The following is a 19,499-nucleotide window of genomic DNA, read 5'->3' as shown; positions in this document are numbered from 1 at the left end:
AAGTAACAGGTTAAACTGATTTCAACCTTTGTATTCATTCACTATTTTTACCCTTTGTTCAACAACATGTCGGTACTATATCTGTCTTACACACAGTCATATATACATACACACCCACGCACCTGTTCTTCTCTGTTGTTGATGATCGTCAGGTCTGCACCTTTTTGAATACAGTCTTTTCTACTTTCTTGCCAGGTTTTCTCGTTAGAAGAATTGTAATAGAGACTACCGTTGAAATACAGCCATCCTTGTTGAGCATAGAGAAAAACAGAAACATCCGATTAACAACAAGATTTAACATAATTTTTCATTGGGGTGAAAGAGGAAATTGTTATTTGGAAAAAGAACCACAAAACAATTATGAAACTAAGCAAGATCTAAATGGGTCAGGTTTGGAGTCTACCAGAGATCCAAAATAAATATTAGTTAAAATCGGTTGCAAATCAGATTTTGAACCTTTTACACTCAGCTATACAGTGTGGTAGGCAATCACATGAACTTGTTTGTTGTGTAGTAAAAAAAATAAAAAATGGCTGAACTGTTTCGAAGTCTTGTGCTGTTAATATAACTGCCCTTGTTCTTTTAGTGAACTGTCTGAAGGTTGAGCCAAGCTAGTCTTTATTTTCTCAACAACATCAAACATCAAACTGAGCAGATGCTTTATCAGACAGAGTAACTGCAAACACTTGCGTTTAAGAAGTGCAAACAGACTGCATTGAGTTAAGACATCGGTTAACAACAATAACGACACAAGCAGCACACTCCCTGGCATCTCCACAGTACACAACAACAAACTATTTCTGTCAACTACCAGCTTCTGCACTCAAGTGGTGTCTCAGCAGCTGATGAGATGGAAAAACCATCAGTATTTCTAATTGAAACTTAACATAAAATACAACATAAAACATAACAACATTAACTGGAAATACTCAAGTTCGTGTGTACCTTGAAATTGTCAGTAAATGTATGTCATTAAATTCCACTGCTTTGGCTGACCACAGGGTCCCCCCCGCCCCAGAGTTATGAACTGTTAGTGGCTGTGTTTTCTTGGGATTGTGCTGATCTGTGATCTGCCGCTTCTTATATATTTAAAAAAAAAAAAAAAAAAACATTTCTCAGCTTACACAGCAACAAAAATTTGTCCTTCCTCATTTCACCAGTAAGTTAAATTTCACCAGTAAGTTAAAGTTTCCTATTACATCACTGTAATGGGAAACTTCAATTTCCAATTTCTCTTACATTACTTTTTTTTTTTGAAACTTAAGTTTTTATTGAACTTTTACAGGCATGGCACAAGACAATCTCAACATGGTACTCCACACATGGACAGATAGAATAGGCGACAGACAGACACTTGATACAAGAAAAATAACCACACACCTCCAAGTGCAAGCATCCAGAAATCCATACCTTTTAACAAAACATAAAAAATAAAACCAAAATATCAATCCACCTTCATTTAATCCCAAAACCTGCCCCAAGGGGTCAACCCCCCCCCGTCGTCACTCAGTTTATAAAGCGTACATTCATATGATGCTGTCTGTCATCGCATATATCCACTCTTTCACCCGTGGAGCCTCAGGTGCTTTCCAGTGTCTCAAAATTACTCTGCATGCCGTCGACGTACCCACAGAGACAACAGAGAAATCACTCCTGTCCGCAGTGGGCAGCCGGGATCTATCCTCCAGTAAGCAGAGCTCCGGGTTCAAAGAAATTTCTGATCCAAACCAATTACTCAAAAGGTTCAGGACCTGACTCCAGAAAGACCTGATCAAAGCACATTCCCACATACAATGAAGGAAAGTTCCAGTTTCTTTTTTTGCATTTCCAACACAAATCATCACCCAAAAGTTTCATTGTATACAGTCGAGATGGTGTATAATAGTATCTATGTAAAACATTGTACTGTGTAAGTTTTCCTCTCGCTTCTCTCACATATTTTCCACAGTCAGCCACAATTACAGCCCATCGTTCATCCTCAATCTCCCCACCAAGGTCCCTCTGCCAAATCATCTTTAGCTGGTTGGAATCACTGCTGAGAGAAGAAGTAGCAATTTTATAAAATTGTGAAGCGTTACGTTTAACAGGCGGGAGTTTCATGTATTCTAGCACCACATTATCAGCATCATTGTATGGCCGTGAGCCGATGCAACTCCTCAATTGCAAAAATTTCCAGAAATGACCTTTCCCCACCAAACCAAATTTCTGCATCATCCCATCATATGACAAGAATACACCATTTTAAAAAAGATCACCAATCTTGTTCAAACCTTTTGAATGCCATTGTTCCCAATAAACTGATTTCCTTCCAATACAAACATCAGGGTTATACCACAGTGAAGAGTATCGCTGTAGGGTGTGCGTAACTTTAAACATTTTATGCACCGTGGTCCAGACATCCCTTGAGTGCAGAAGTATTGGATTCGTGATATTTGACCTTTTTTGAGAGAGCACCTCTATGGGCTGGAAAGACGAGCATATCTCTTTCTCCACTTCAGTCCAAGCCACATTGTTGCCCGACGTTTGCCAGTACCTCGCAATTTTGGCCATCTCAAAAGCTAAATAATACAGTCTAAGATCTGGGAGGCCCAGCCCTCCCTTCTCCATATGTGTACACAGCTTTCTCAATTTTATTCGCGGTCTTTTCCCCGCCCATAGAAAATGCCCTATCATATCATCCAGTTGTCTGAAAGTGGAGGACGGTATCCGCATTGGCAACATCATTGCAACATAGCCGAACTGCGGGGCAACTATCATCTTTACAACATCAATTTTCCCCCACAACGTGAGTTTCAATTTCCCCCACTTATCAAGGTTCGTTTTTATCTTTTGAAGCAAGGGGTTAAAGTTTAATGCTACCATTTCGCTTATTTCGTCAGAAAGTTTGATGCCGAGATACTTCATCCCTTTGCGCACCGACTTAAAATTAAATTTCTCCACCATAAACGGAGTACACGGCCTGGAGAGAGGCATCGCCTCCGATTTCTGGTTGTATTTGTGTTGCATGTTGGTAACTTTGGTTTAAGGATGTCCAGAATGTGAACTTTAGGTAGGCTGCTGACCTTTGGGGGAGCAGGAAATCACAGAGTCTGTTTTGTCAAGGGTTTTATGGTTATATTGGTGTTTAGAAGATTATCTACATCCTGGCAGAGATTTAGGATGACCAGGAGGATGTAAGCAATAAAAGTGAAACACTGATAGAAAGGTTTTGAGGTTAAACAGATGATAATTACCAGGCCCTGATCAAGTTAGGATATAAGCAGCTCAAGTTCTGTCATTCAGTGAGAGACTTGGTGTACCCAGCACCAGATCTGTCCTTTGTGCACAAATAAACCAGCCAAATTGAAGCGTTAACTTGTTGGTCTGATTTGTACACTTTTCCATCTCTCGGTCACAAGAAATCATCTTTTCAGACCGTATTGTGTCCATAAGATGTGGCAAAGAAGACAAAGGATCAGAAACCACCGCTAGAATATCATCAGCATATAACAATAATTTATGCTCAGTTTCACCTCCCCTTACTCCCTTAATTCCAGGGTGAGCTCTAACTGACAGCGCCAAAACCTCTTAAAAAAAGAAAAAGAAAAAAAAAGATAAACAATAACGGGCTCAATGAACATCCCTGTCGAGTTCCCCGGGTCAGATTAAAGAAAGGGGAGTTGATCCCATTTGTCATCACCGCTGCCTTGGGTTCTCTGTACAGCATTTTTATCCATTTAACGAAATTAGAGTTGAAGCCAAAATGTGATAGGGCGGAGAGCAGAAAAAGGCCACTCCACCCTATCAAAGGCCTTTTCTGCATCCAAAGAAATGGCAGTGATAGGAACACTTTGGGATTGACTCAGCCACATCAGATGTAACAAGAGTCTAATATTGTCAGTCGAAGTTCTATTTTTCATAAAACCAACCTGATATGGGTGAATGATACTGGGCAGAACTACCTGTAAACGTGTTGCCAAAACCTTTGTAAGAACCTTACAATCAAGATTGAGCAGATTTATAGGTCTATAGTTGGAGGGATCCGCCACAGCTTTGCCTGGTTTGGGAATCAATGAGATACAGCTTCATTAAAGGTTGGAGCAACACAACCCTTATCAAACATCTCCTGATATACCCTCTCTAACACCGGTACAACTATATCTCCAAAAGCCTTATAATATTCCACCGGGAGTCCGTCATACCCTGGTGACTTCCCATTTTTCATTGAAGAAATCGCCTTCTGTATTTCAGCTGCAGTTATGGGCGAGTCCAATCCAGCTGCCTCCTGAGGTTGGAGTTTGGGCACTTCTACATTCAGGAAAAACTGCTCTATATCCTCCAGTGAGGCGTCGGGGGGCCATGGAAGACGTATACAACCTTTCATAATATTGTTGGAATATCGACAATTTTTATAACTTTTTTTTATAACTGGTATAGTATTCCCAAATGTTTTCTCCTTCAACTGCCTCGCCAACAATCTCCCCATCTTTTCTCTCCCTTCATAAAAGCTTGTTTTTAATCTATAAAGTGCGTACTCTGCTTTTTTATTATACATGTCATGTAAAGAGTATTTAAGCTTGCAGAGTTCCTGAAATTCCCCATCAGAAAAAATGTTTTGACAGGTCTAGCTCCTTATCCTTTATTTCCCTCTCCAACTCTGTGATCTTAGCAAGATTCTCCCTCTTCTTCTTAGAGGCATGTGCTATGATTTTCCCCCTTATATACGTCTTAGAGGCTTCCCAAACAGTAGCTATGTCCTTAGTACTGCCGATGTTGATTTAAAAAAAGGTTGGCAAATCCTCCGCTATCACCTTCCTAAAAGTTGAATCTGACAATAACCCAACATTAAGTCTCCATCTACCTCTCCTCTCAGGTCTCACAGTGGCTTTAAGAACTAGCTCGACAGGTGCATCATCGGTCAGGGAGATCGCCTTTATATCACAGTTAGCTACATTGTTCGTCAGTGAAGCACTAATTAGAAAATTCTATCCTGGAGAACATTTTATGGCAATGGGAGAAAAAGGTAAAATCCTTCGCATTTGGGTTCGCCAGTCTCCATATATCCTCTAGGCCGGCCTACATCCCTATTCAGCATATGCAAGGCCTCTCTCTCCTTCATTAGGAGAGGGGGCCTGAATGAACTCCTATCCAACACTGGATCCATAACATCATTAAAATCCCCAGCTAGGATAATCTCACCCTCAGTGTCTCCCAGCAGTTTATTTAAGTCATGGAAAAATCCAGGGTCCCCCTTAGTAGGAGCATAAATGTTACACAATACAAGAGGCACTCCCTCCACGACTGCTTCAACACAGACAATCCTCCCCTCCGCACTCTTACATTACTTTTATGCTCTGTACCTAAGTTTGTGCGTCATGTTCCTTAATGCCCTCACACTGTAAGTGAGAGTCTAACTTTCACTGAAAAGTATTTTCTGGTAAGACTTTACTTTCCTATTTAGCATATACATAAGCACTATATAAACATTTAATAAATGACTTATAACACACTAGTGTAGTTGTAATCAGATATAAGTACAGCCACAATCAATAAACCACTGCAACCCCTTAGAGGAACAATTTCATTGCTGAGTAATTTGCAAAAAACGAATTTCAAAAATACAAAAATAAATTCCATTTTTAAATGGTTGAAATAAAGAATAATTTTCATATAGCTTTCAGGTGATTAGTGTTGGCAAATGCAGAAGGCAATTCCAAATTGGGAGTAAAATTGGGGGAAAACCACAGAAATGTATAAGTTGTAAAAAGAGGTATTAGAATAAGATGCTTAACACAACCAGAGTAAAGAAGAGGAAGAAGAAACTATGCAAAATTTGGAACAAACTAGTGCGTATTGTCCCCATGCCCTTCCCAGAACTCTTTAGTGGGTTAATATCAAGGTTCATTCATAGCCTGAGAGCAGTTACAGTTACAGGAGGGTCTGACTTCACATGTCCAAGAATCAGTTGGCTAATACCTGACTCTTCATTGAAAAGTATCTAACAGTGGTAACCTTTGAGGAATGCCAAAAGCCAGCCATGCAGTTCAAGTTAAGTATTTTCTCATGGAATCCAGAAACAGAGCAAAGTGTAGGTATACAAGCTTGCTTTTGAAAACTGATGTGACAGTACAGCACAAAACAGTGTTGGCATGAGAGTATCAGCAGAGTAACAATGAGAACTCTCAGATTACACAGTAAACTACAGTATACAGTAATAATATCCTATTACATGTGCACTGGACCCCATTCCCACCAACCTTGTCTAAGCCGTATCTCCTACCATTGTGCCAGCCATCACGCACGTGATAAATGCTTCACTGGCATCTGGAACCTTTCCAATTGCATTCAAAAAGGCTCAAGTAATTGCTCTACTCAAAAAGACCTCACTTGGGGGCGTCGAGTGGCGCAGTGTGTAGAGGCTACAGTCCTCGCTGCAGTCGGCCCCGGTTTGAATCCAGCATCGGACGGCCATGTCATTCCGCCTCTCTCTGCCTCCCCATTTGCTGTCTCTATCTACTGTGCTTTCATAAAGGCATAAAAAGCCCCCCCCCCCAAAAAAAAAGACCTTACTTGATCCTGTTCTGATGAGGAACTATCAACTGGTCTCCCTACTTCCTTACTTATCTTAGTGAATCGAAAGGGCAGTTTATAAGCAGGTTTCAGAATTCCTCCGATGGAATGACCTTGATCCAAATCAGGTGGGCTTTATGAGCGGCCACTCCACTGACACGGCTCTGTTGAAACCTCTCTAAGACTGAACTCTTAGTCATCCTGACCAATCGTTCTCTCCATCACAACATCAATATCAAAATCAGCAATCATCTCTATTCCCAACCAAGGTCACAACCTGGGTGTCATGTTTGACGACTAGCTATCCTTCTGACCATGGTCCACCGGTCTCTCAATCACGCCACTTTGCACTATACAAAAATCAGGCCTTACCTGACTTAGTGTGCTACCCAGCTCTCGGTTGAGGCCATGGTTATCTCTCGCCTCAACTACTGTAATGTCCTTCTGGCTGGACTGCCTTCATGCACAATGAAACCCTTGCAGATGGCCCATCTAGTCTTCAATTAGGCCAAAAGGACACATGTCACTCCACTACTCATCGACCTACACTACCCATCGACCTACACTACCCATGGCCGCCCGAATTCAAATTCAAAGTCACTAATGTTTGCCTTCAGAGCGACTTCTAGGTCTCCACCCATCTACTTGAAATCAATCATACAGCCTTGTGCTCCTTATCGGCCACTGTGTTCCTCTAAGGAATGTTGTCTGGCATTGTCATCCCTGCACACAAGGCAATTGCAGTCCAGACTGTTCCTGTCTCTGGTTCCCTGAAGGTGGAACAAACTACTGAATACTATCAGTGCAGGGACGTCTCTCTATGTTCAAGAATCTCTTGAAGACTCATCTCTTCCCAGAGCATGTCCTCTCCTCACACTTTTAACACCCTAACATGCCTAACTAGCGCTTACTATGTACTTTTGGTGCACTTCTTTACTTGTTATCCTTATCCACTTATTGAATAATTTTTGTACTTAGTACTTATGTCAAGGTCTCCTGCTGCACTAAATGGTTAATGATGTCCCTCACTTGAAAGTGTGAGTGGCGACTATAGAATATCTTGGTTTTTCTCATTTTGGCGCCCATGTTAACAGGTTAGAGTGGACACGCTAAAAATACAATAATAAGATCTTTTCATATCTGTATTTGATACTGAGATGATTTTTCTTTGGAGGATTTACAGTATTTCTAGAATTCAAATTTACAATGTAATGCACACCTTAAGATGAATGTGAACATTGTTGCTGTTATGTTTAAAACTGAACCTCAAAACAATTAGGATTTCTGCCTCACCAGGTGCTGCAGCAGGAACTTGACTGTCTTCTCCAGAGCGGCTCTTTAATACAACATTCCTGACTGTGGCATAATGGAGGTTTTCATATACCATAGACATCTCAGATTTGTTTTCATGGATTATCGTCTCCATATTTCAGCCCTTGGAAAGTGATGGAGGTGGTACTGAAAGGACAAATGGTGCTAGTCTGTGATCAGGAACTTCTTTTATGTCTCACACTTGTTCTTCCTCATTTTTCAGCAAGTTGTCTTTCATAGAAGCTCTGACATGATCAAAACCAGATTAGTTTGACTCGATTCAAAACCGTAAATAACTGTGGAGTTTTATCTGCACAGTATCAACAAGTAAGATGTTACACTCCTCCTTCAGTTACCCAGCATTTTTATATCTTTAATACTTACTGTGTCTTCCTTTGATATTTTTTTTTACTGTCACCTTCCTTTTTAAATAATTTCCTCTTTTAGTGAGATGTTTTTAAGTCTTTTCACACCATATGCAAAGAGACAAAGCACAGACATATTCAGAAAACATCATCAATTTGACGACACGTGCTGGAAATACTCACAACACTATGGAAGTGTTTCTGGGGGACACTAAAAAGTGATGAACTTGGCTGGGACTTAAAGGCCATGAAGCCATGTAAAATAATTTAAACTAGAAAATACGTATTAAAATCGTATTACTGATGTATAAGAATTACTAGATTTTTAGATTTACATTGATCCGCCACAATATTAAAACTTTTACCTATTTTTAACATTGTGGCTGATCGGTGTATATGTATGTGTGGAGTGCAGCACATGGTTGAATATGTTTAACAGATGTGACATGATTATTATTATCTGATGTTGCCACATCTGTTTTCTAAACAAGTTTCAAGAAGTTCCTCTTGATCGAATTTTGTTGCTTGGTTTTTAAACTTGACTGTAACGGAGAACCAAAGAAGAGAAGAGTATGAACAACTCTGCTATAAAATTGAGCTCAGTTTGAACTGTGACTTTGCATGTTTGTTTCACCAAAGTAATCATGTCACAAATGCCCCTTTCCAAACTGATCCCTACTCGTAACAGAGACATCTATTACCATGGATTTAGTTAGTTATACTATATTGTAGGCTAACAGTCTTACTTGCTATCAAAGCATCTGTACCTCATCTGTCCTACAGTGAAACCATTGACCATCCATTGTAATTTCTTTTAAGTGTTGACTTCGTGGACACTGAGCGTTTATTTAGGTACACTTGTGGCTATGTGTGTTATTTATAATTGAATCAACTTGTGTGAGTTAAACTCCTAAATAAATAAAAAGAAATCAGAACATGTGGAACCTGAAATTAGATATAAGATACTTGGTGAGAAGAGGGAAAGGAGGACAATGACGACAGAAACTGACAGATCTGTTAAACAAATCAATGATCCAGAGACAAAATGCACACAGCTTGGATGTGACATAACAATAAAAGTTATATTAAATATACAAACAGTGAAAGTACATCATTGCAAGATTTTATAAGCATGCTGCTAAATATTTCAGTATCATCAGCTATAACAGTTATTGGTAAAAAAAATTAATGAATGACATGTTGTAAGAACAAACTCTGGGAATCCTTTGAAAAACATTTGAGTGTGTGGTTTCTTCCGTAGCGATGATGTGATGATGAGGAAGGAATCTCTGCTGACACCGGCTCAGTTGTATATAAAAAAGTTTATTACAAAAAGGCACAGCATCGTTTAACAAGCATCAAAACAGCCTGTGAGAGGACCCGAAGCCAAAAAGGATCTTCTCCCGTTTTTCCCCAAAACCATACAATTTATAGGCTGAATAACCTCTAGTTACATATTCATGACCTAGCTGATTCCTAATAACCTATAGAGGCACAGAACCAACATTTATGTCCAAACATGGTCCTTCTATATGAAGTTAAAAGATACTGTAAATTTTATTATGAAAAACAAAAGTCAGCTCTTAGGAATGTTTTGGAGACAGGAACTGAAGGGGTGCTCACCCTCTTCTGGCGCCTGACCTTTCTCTAGGGTGTCCTCCTTAAACACTCCTATCCTTAACTCACAAAACAGCTAAGACACCACAAGTGCAAATGGGTTAATGGCTAATTTGTGAATGCTTCAAACCTTTATTATACATTTGACTTACAAACTGACAAATTCACTGCAGCATAACCCACTTCCCCACTCTCCATCTTTGTTACTGTTTATGTTACAAAAGTTCTCTCAAGACGGAAAAATGACAAACGGTCCTCTTCTTAAAAAATAAATCATCAATCAATCAAATCATAAATTCACACCTACGGTTATTTGGTGGGGACAAAATTCGAAATAAAATCAACAAAATATTGATTGTAGGCAGTCTGTTGACTTCTCCATATATTGCCTGTGACCTGGACACATAGTTTTTGTAATTGTTTTTCACATCGTCTAATTTTCATTGCAGGAGATTAGACCATTGTTACTGTAACATTAGTCTGATGGAATGACAGAAGGCCGGTAATCATTTAGTTAAAGCTGTGCTCCAGTGCCACATCCTGGACATTTAGATTTAGACTGTGTGAATGTTTATGGGCTGTACTTGCATGGCCCTTTTCACCAGGGACATTTTGACATGTGGCAGAAGGAAAAGTTCAGGTGTAAATAATAATCAGCTGTCATGTCTAACTGGGACACTTTATACAACAGAGCCATTGTTAATGTTATTTCCAACACTTGCACTTTACCTGCTATCACAAGCTGAAATGTCAGCTGTGAAAAAGGCCTATTGGCATCGTTCTCTTTTTCCTGTGGGGCTGAATCATTTCAGGAAAATATTTTTCTGGCAAATATTTTGATTCTGCATTGAATTGATTTTCTTATTTAACTACAAGTCTACATAGTATTAACCCATCCAGTCAAGGCAGATGGCTGCCCCCCCAGAGTCTGGTTTGCTCGAGGTTTCTGCCTCTTAAAAGGGATTTTTTCCTTGCCACTGCCGTCAAGCGCTTCCTCTTGGTGGGAATTGTTGGGTCTCTGTAAATGATATTGTAAAGAGAAGGTCTAGACCTGCTCTATTTGAGTATTGGTTTGAAACAGGAACCAAACGCTGGTCTCCCAGAAATGAATATCCCCTGTCTCTGTTCAAAGATGGTGTTTAGTGCCAGATGTGATTGTTCTCCTTGATCTTTTTCCAGCTGTCCACTGGCTCTTGGTTGATGACCTTTGACCTCTTCCGTTCAATGCTGTGATCATTTTCATTTGTTGAGAGCAATTGTGAATAAAAAAACTACTACCTTGGAGCTTCATTTATGTCTTATGTCAAGGACTGAAATCTCTATGTAGCTGCTCTTTCTTTCCAGCCACATCACTGTAACTGGACTTCAGCTGCTTTTTTTGTAATGTCTATTTATGTTGTTAAGACTGGCTCCAACTGTTTTCTCTAGTCAGGTTGTTGTACATGGTCTACAACTGGACCATCTCCATTTTCCTCTCAGAGTTGCATTTGGTGTCTGAGTTTGGCACATAAATACACATGTAAAGAAACACTGTCAACCTGTATTATCTTATTGGGGCTTTGGTAGCTTGCTAATAGAGCACTCGCATAGAAAAACCAGAGCTATGAATCCGGCCAGAAGGAGAAGACACAGCAGACCCAGAAACACTGCAGCTGCTCGGCAGGAACTCTTCTTTACACCGTCAGCACCTGAAGATAAAATGTAGTGTTTGTCATTCGTCTGTATTGTGTTTAATTTTTACTGTGTTTATTAATGTCAAATCAAATGAAGTCAAGACAGCCTTTGTATTGCTGCTTCCCATAATATAACACATTACAGGCAACTGAGCTGTGAACTGAAACTAAAAGCCAGGGCAGTGTCGAAGGGGTGCTCGGAAAGTGTTACCACAAGTACAGAGGTTTACGATTTTAATAAATAATAAACGTGATGTTCAGAGCAAAAGTCACCCGTTGAAATTCCACCATCCAGTATGAAACATGTTTGTGAGTCAACAAAAACTCATTAATTTGCGTAGATTTGTATGTAATTTTGTTGGGTTTTTTTTTTGTTTTTTTTTACATTTGCTAATGTGCATTGCTCAATATTGAGTTCATTTTTTTTCTTTAGAACTTCATAAATTTACCACAACAGAAGCCATTGTGTACTAAACCATTGACCACTTCTGATTGCTTTCACACAAAATGTCTTCAGTTACCATATCTTTCAAAATTCATGACCTTTTTCTCACTCAGACTCAATCACCACCAAAACTTACATCCACATATGAAAAGAAACAAAAATAAATAAATGAAAGATAATAACCTATTTTCATTCCTTGATGATATATATGATCAGATGTCCCACATGGACACAATGAATGCTGGTCATTGTGTTCTGAGCTTTTTATTACAGTCTACGGTTCTGAGTGCCAAAGATTTATTGTTAGAAGAAAAATATTTCGGTGTTCTGGAAAAAGAGTTGATCCTGAAATGTGTCTGTAGCGTTTTGGTTACATTTGTGCATTTTGGATGTTAGATTAACTGTTGTGCTGAGCTGCATGTCGATTAAAAAATAATGAACTCGGTACAGAAAAATGCATGTTACCAACTGTAAAAAACAATAATAATAACCTGAAAAAACACCTATTAAGTTTGTGTGTTCCTGTGTGTGAGGCTGTAGTGAACACATTCACCTCTTTGCTTGTCTTCATTACCTGAGAGTGCAGGTCCAGTCCTGTTTGGCTCCTGGGTGTGGATGAACACGTTTTCATGGATATTTTTTGAACTTTTCATCTCCCTTGACCTGTTGCTGTGCTCACTGGACGGTCTCTCAACATTGACATAGATATCCAACTGTTGATCCATGATGTTCAGCTGCACTGATGGTTCTGTTTGGTCCTGAACTGCCTGACACTGTCAAAGTCTGCAGAGTGTGCCTCTGAACTCATAACAGTATCACTCTCACTCAAAGAGTGATGCTGTCTTAAAAGAAGCCGTAGCTTTCTATTTACCGCATTCATGTGACTCTCTACCTAACAGGAAACTGAGGACAGTGGCAAGAAGTATTTTACCACTACTACCATTTTTCCTATAAGTTGCAGCTGTATGATGGTGCTTTCCTTTTTGGTTAGACCTATGTTGCACAATCTCTTGAATTTCACACCACCCAAATACCTAGCAACTAACCTGCACCTTTATCCAACAGGAAACCATCTGAAGTAAAACTCAGTTAGAGCTGTCTGTGCATTTTTATTTGAATAAAAAAGTGCCCCGATATTCTTGTAGACATACAGTACCCACATCACACATGAAGTATTCCATGGTACCTTGTCGGATAGATAGTAAGTTTATTCAGTACAAGTTGCAGAACCTGACAAGCCATTTGTTGTGGCAGAGGTGATGGCAGCAATTAAAGCCATCCAATGATAAGTACAGTATTTCACCTCTATAGCCCTGGCATTTTGACAAGCAACCATCTCACTCACATTTAAAGAAAATGGTTTCATCATTAGACATGGACAGTAAGAATATGTAGATGATAATATGTGAATTAATTACTCTTCAGAATCTGTCAAAAAATGTCACTGCCAGCTCTATTCTCAGTTATTTTTCACAATATTTAGCTCAGTATCCCCATTAAGACATTGGTCCAGTTTAGGTTAATCTGTCACTTTGCAGTAACACTGAACAAACAAATAAGCCAGAGTAATTCATCAGTCTAATACAGCTGGTGTCCACCTCCATAACCTAAAGTATACATGCTGTGTAATTAAGCCATTGCATCATTACATCGGTCCTCTCCAAAATCCAACTGATCCAACTCAACTACAGAGACACAGGATTGTTAAATAGAATATATTGTGTGTGAAATGTGAATTAGAACAGATTCAGATTGAACATGAAGAGAATTTCAGTTTTGGTTTTACATGCTGATTCACAGAGCCGTTGTCTTTTCACAGATCCAGAATCTTTGATCTTCACATGGTATGTCATTCCAGTTTTTTTCCTCATCAGGGTACCTAATTTCTACACAGTCTTCATTTTTGCCTTCATAACTGTTGGGCTCCCCGCGGGCCCAGTAGCTGAAACACAAAAAAAACTAATCTGTTAACAAAGGACACAACCCAAGAAGCTTCTGATGGACAGCAACATGCTACAACATGTAAAGGAGTAAAGGTGTGAACCTTTTGGTCATCGGAGTGCCGTCCACCCACTTCCATATTCCTTCAGTCTCTCTGTCACTCAGTCCAATCCACGTGGTCTTATGAAATTTTCTTGTAAAGTCCTTGTTTAGAGAGAAAAACAATAATCTGTAAGCAACAGAAATTAAACCGATTTCTATTCATCCTACGCTATATCATATTTTTCACTCTTTTTCTTAATATCGTCTTTGTTAATCTCAAACATATAGATCCACAAATAAAACACACACCTGTTCTTCTTTGCTGTTGATAATCACCAGGTCTGCCCCTCTCTGCAGACAGTCATCTCTACTGTCGTGCCAGGATTTCTTCGTAGAAGAAATGTAATAGAAACTGGGATAGAAATACACCCATCCTTGTTGAAAATTGTGATCTGTTATGTTGGAGAGGAAGACCTTCAATATCTCAGACATTAACAATGAAATAATAATAATAATTTTAAGCTTTTCCAGTGAGTAATTGTAAATATTTAATAAAATGTCTAATTTATAATCAATCATTTTAGCACCTTTAGACATAATGTTTTGCCCATGCATTCAAGCTGATCAAAGTGTGCAGTGGATCATCACATCAGACTGGTATGATGAGTTTCATCCTCATACTTACCAAAGTTTTTCAGTTTTCTCTTCAGGTAATCAAGCTCTTCGGTCAGGTTTTTGCAGCCGGCCTCAATACCTGATGGTTTATTATCAGAGGTGCCTGAAAGAGCAGAAACACCTCACATTACATTTTGCCGACAATGTTTCACACATTGGGAGAAATGGACACTTTCACATGTGGACAGGAGGAGGTTGGGGAACAAACCAGAGAACCAAACCTGTATGTGTGATTTAATGTAGGCTACACTAGATTATATGCAAGTTTACATTCTGAAAATTGTGACTTGGGTTTCATTTTTCATTCAAGCTCAAATCTAAAGTATGAAATAATTGGAAGGTCCCATCCCTCTTACTTAAAGAAAAGAATGGGGCACATCCGTTTTCTTGTTCTGCTATTTGGCCTTATTCTGAACTTCCCCAAACTTGTGTCTCTATCTGATTGTTGGTCATCAACAAAGTCTCATGCAATAATAAACAGGTACTGGAAACAGCAATACTACTACTAAACTGGATAAAAAATGTGACTGACTTTTAATGAGGCATTGGTATATTATCATTAATCAAACTATTTACACATAAATGTATATGAAGACAAAAAACCTACTGAGAAAACATACAGATAATAAAGTGGCATCTTGTATTTACAATTGTTCAACTTTCTGGTCTGGGAAAACACTGGGCGAAAGTAGAGACACAGTTTCGAACGACTCACAGAGAGCATGACGCAGGGAAATGTTGAGAGCAGCTTGGAGGATGCACAGGAGTCCAAAGCTCACACCAACCAGTTTGTACAGTTTTCTTCCTGAGTGCAGAAATCACACACACAATAATCATTTGATGCCCGGCTGCCTGTGAGTAATCTGAATTAGTTTGCTGGGTAAAACCTGACACATGCTCAAGGACATGGACTGATGTAAAGATCTATTCTGGTTTCAATTCTGCAAAACTCCAGGGTGTGGATGAACACGTTTTCATAAATATTTTGTGAACTTTTCCCTTGTCCTGTTGCTGTGATAACCAGAAGGGCTCAACATTTACACATATATATCCAACTGTTGCTCTAGGATGTTAGGCTGCACTGACGGTTCAGATTGGTCCTGAGGCGCCTGAAGCTGTCAAAGTCTGCCAGCTGAATTTATAACAGTACGTCCCTGACTCTGACTCTAAGAGTGATACTTAAAGCAGCTGTAACTTTCTATTTACTGTACACATACGTCTCTCTACTGAACAGGAAACTGTAAATATGAAGTATTTTAAGTTGACCACTATTACCTTTTTGGCCTATAAGTTGCAGCTGTATGATGTGCTTTACATATTGGTTAGAGCTACCCACCCACCTACTTACCTACTTACCTACTTACCTACATACCAAGCCATTCAGTTATTCAGATAACTGAGTAAAACTCCTTGTTGTAAAGTTGCATTCAAGCTCCATTAAATTTGAGGATGTATGTAAGCTAAAGGCATTTTTATACATTTTCATATAAGTGGCAGAAAATATGAGGGACTGATTCTTCCTTATAGCTTTTCTAATTTTTTAAAACTTTTTCTAATAAGTTACATTTTGTCCAAAACTGAATTTATGGTTAAAACTGAGAATATACATTGAGCTGTACGATTTCTGTCTTACCTGACATAACAGGAGTCACTGCTGCGCTGTCTTCTCCAGTGTGCCTCTTTGAGGCAACACTTCTGGCCACTTGATGATTTATATATTCCATAGTAATATCAGATGCTCTTTATGGAAAATGCTCACTACCCCACTGACTAGAGTCGGGGGAATAGTGATGAACAATGTATTGTCTAAGAATGATACTTATGATCACTTCTTCTTTTATATTTTTGACTTTGCTGAAGATTAGCACACCCTCTTCCTCATTTTTCTGTAATTTTTCTTTTTCTTTTTATCGCTGCCTCAATTTGAACTTGTGTCTTTGATTCCTGCAAAGTGGAAAATCTTAAAACTTCAAAGAGGCCTCATAATTCCTTTGTTTTACATCAGGGGTTCATCAGAATGTTATTGATATGAAGTTATTTTTTGATAGACAAAAAATTACTATAGAGTTTAATCCTCACCTGGAGTGAGATGTTCTCTTACTCTTTCCCCTTTGAAAACAATGATTTTTTTCCTTTGTACAGTTTTGAATGATGAATGAACAACTACAGATGAACCGAACTTTCATCTTCGCATACAAGTCCTCTCATCCTGTATCTTAATATTACACAATGATTAGACCTGGACACTTTACTGTATTACTCTCTAATGGCCCTTCAGTCTGTAAGTAATTACATTTTATAATTATATTATAAGTACTTAAACATTAGCCATGAAATGGAAAGTGCCATTATAAGAGACATTTTTACTCAATATTCTTCTCTAAAACTTAAAATCTGCCTGAAAATATTGAACCGTGAAGTATAAAATAATATTGCTTATATAAATGTGACACCTGAGCCTTTGCGAGCCATATAGATCAAATCATTTGTTTTTATTTAGTCATACAGCCATGTGACAATAGAATCCATAGAGCCACAATTAGAATTACCGCCTCGCAGTTTGTATGCCTCTGCCACTCAGACTCGTTTCAGGTTACATCCCTGTTCATCCAGAGTCATATTAAATATTAACCATTTGTGTGAAATTTTGTCATAATTGCCATGTGAAGTCATCAGTAATGGCTACAAAGTGTTTTCTGAGGTCACCATGACCTTTGACCTTTGACCACCAAAATCTAATCAGTTCATCCTTGAGTCCAAATTTGAGGAAGTTCCTTCAAGGTGTTACTGAGATATTGTGTCCAGGAGAATGGGACAAACAGACGGACAACCCAAGAACAATACACCGGCTGTTAAGCCTATTATGGCTCCTGCCGTCAGCGGCGCCAGAGGCATAATGACATGTTGCACCACAAAATGTCATCACCGGTTGAGCTCGTATTGAGAAATCAAAACTTCCAACATTGCATTCATGCCTCCACTGCCAAAGCTGTGACCTAATCTTTTTCCTAATACAAAGCAGAAGTAGACCATACAGCAGTAAACAAGCAAAATGGCATTGACTTTTACAACTGGTAATCACAGATGATAGTAATCAGTTACGCAGCTCATGTCAGATAAATCATTTACCAGGTCTATTATGTCTTCAACAAGTGGTTTACCTCCCCTGCTTTTGTCTCCTTCCATGGTCAGAAATTATGACCAACGCATGAAAGTTGGGAGAGAAGAAGAAGAGGAAGTTAGACGTCAGGCTAACACAGCGTTAATGGAAGTGAAATCATAATCGATTTAAAGCATGTATAACCACAAGAACATCACATACAGGACAATGCAACTACATTTTATCAGTTTATATATCTAGACACAGTTTATTTATGTCCTGGATACAAGAATATATGGTGCCAAGACAACAGTCAGTTGGGTATATTGTAATACTCTAAGCTTCTAAGCTATCTAAGCTTATACAGTGCCAAGAAAAAGGAAGTGAACCCTTTTATTTTATGCACTAATTTGTCCTGAAATATGGTCAGATCTCCATCCAAGATACAAGTATGAGCAAGAACTATTTTGACTAATAACGACAATAAATAAAGACAAACTGTCTGTAAATAGAAGAATGATCCAGACTTCCTCCTGAACATTGTGCGCGTCTCATCAACAGCTACAAGTGCTTATTTGAAGTCATTGGTGCTAAATACAGGAAGTACACAGGAAACCCATTCTTACACTTTTTCCCACTCATGATGTATACACATCACACATACAGACACTGTGTTCAACCTTTCACACATATGCCATGTGACTATGTGTGAAACATTTTCTTTGCTACCTTTTGGCTGGGCCTTGTGCCCCTTCATTAATGGTGTTTTCTGTGTGATAAATTAGTAAATTCAGTTCAATGTTTCAGTAAAAATCAGGTTTTTACAAACAACGTTGTTAAATTTGTGTAGTTTTATCTCTGTTCCACAGGGTCATGATCTGTTGGGTTCAGCTCTACTGTGGTGTGTTTGATGTATTTTCTTCTGCTGTGGTTCTGCCTGTGATGTTATAGATCAGCTGCTTAACAGTAAAAACAGGTTTATACCATTAAGTCCTGTTAGCAGCGAGGGGTTGGGAACTGTGGGAGAATGAGTGTAGAGTGTCATTCTCTGGGAGACAGAGTAGGTGGCAGCTTGCTGTGAGGCTATTGTCTCTGTTTCAGTTTTATTTTCATCAGTAAATCAACCTTTTTTGCATGGACTCTTGCCCATATCTGCTTCTTCAACATCCCCATTAAAGTTTTTCGAGTGCTACACAACATCTACTGCCCTTCTTATGCCACTATAACACGGCTTTTATGCATTTTTTTCCCCATAAATTAGTAACAGTGATGTGTAATGGTCAGGTTTAATGTTGTGGCACACAGACAATCACATATTTCAACACAAGTGAAATTGTGCATCTTCCTTTCATGGACAAGTATAAAGACTGGTGGAACAGACAAAAGTACTGATATGGAAACAGGTGATTAAGGGTTATTAGGTTGTTGGAGTGGAAATCAAGCTTGTGAATGTTTTCACAATGAGTCAGATTTTGTAGTTGTGAGTCTAATTATCCAGGCCACGCTTTTTGAGGTGTAGCATTGCTACTAAGTTGTCCAGTTTGCCTGTGTTTTGTGATTATTAGGATAATTTACATAGTTTATTTGTTGATTTACAATTGTGGAAGTGTTGTCAGGAATGTTACGCAGACACACATGTTCCACATAACGCACCATTAAACAATTCATTTTCAAAACCTTTGTCTGTTCTTTCGTTCATGCCTGCTTTTATTTAGATTTTTAAATATTTTGTCACCAACAAGGACATTTATATTGACCTTTTTACTACTTTTTTTGCATAG

General features: G+C 38.8%; 1 protein-coding gene and 1 long non-coding RNA gene across 3 annotated transcripts; both read right to left on the bottom strand.

The window, feature by feature from the left end:
• Positions 1–9,528: 9,528 nt before the first annotated feature.
• LOC147818757 (uncharacterized) lies at positions 9,529–12,779 on the bottom strand. Its single transcript, XR_015437653.1, has 2 exons — positions 12,535–12,779; positions 9,529–11,530 (listed from the first exon to the last, which is right to left on the bottom strand). It is a non-coding gene; the product is annotated as an uncharacterized LOC147818757 (long non-coding RNA).
• A 270-nt stretch (positions 12,780–13,049) lies between these two features.
• Positions 13,050–16,412, bottom strand: LOC111659671 (CD209 antigen-like protein A). Of its 2 annotated transcripts, XM_023412668.2 has the most exons (6): positions 16,252–16,412; positions 15,334–15,423; positions 14,629–14,721; positions 14,253–14,395; positions 14,005–14,105; positions 13,050–13,902 (listed from the first exon to the last, which is right to left on the bottom strand). In XM_023412668.2, exons 1-6 carry the CDS (start codon positions 16,340–16,342, stop codon positions 13,755–13,757), a joined length of 666 nt encoding a protein of 221 aa, XP_023268436.1. In that variant the 5' UTR covers positions 16,343–16,412; the 3' UTR covers positions 13,050–13,754. The 2 variants fall into 2 exon arrangements, with proteins under 2 accessions (XP_023268436.1, XP_087031845.1); XM_087175719.1 differs by lacking the exon at positions 15,334–15,423.
• Positions 16,413–19,499: the final 3,087 nt, after the last annotated feature.

The sequence above is a fragment of the Seriola lalandi genome, unplaced genomic scaffold (assembly GCF_002814215.2).
Source record: "Seriola lalandi dorsalis isolate HSWRI2012SDOR001 ecotype SW California unplaced genomic scaffold, Sedor1 jcf7180002054486, whole genome shotgun sequence".
Classification (NCBI taxonomy): Eukaryota; Metazoa; Chordata; class Actinopteri; order Carangiformes; family Carangidae; genus Seriola; species Seriola lalandi.
The sequence above is the reverse complement of the archived record's forward strand: the minus strand, read 5'-3'. Positions and strand labels throughout refer to the sequence as shown.

What these genes read in the sequence shown, in the direction of transcription:
- LOC111659671 (XM_023412668.2), bottom strand. Translation starts at nt 16,342, where the DNA reads ATGGAATATATAAATCATCAAGTGGCCAGAAGTGTTGCCTCAAAGAGG. An exon ending in GAGAAAACTGAAAAACTTTG is followed by an intron (nt 14,396 to 14,628) that starts GTAAGTATGAGG and finishes CCAACATAACAG; the next exon opens with ATCACAATTTTCAACAAGGA. An exon ending in TCAACAGCAAAGAAGAACAG is followed by an intron (nt 14,106 to 14,252) that starts GTGTGTGTTTTA and finishes TCTCTAAACAAG; the next exon opens with GACTTTACAAGAAAATTTCA.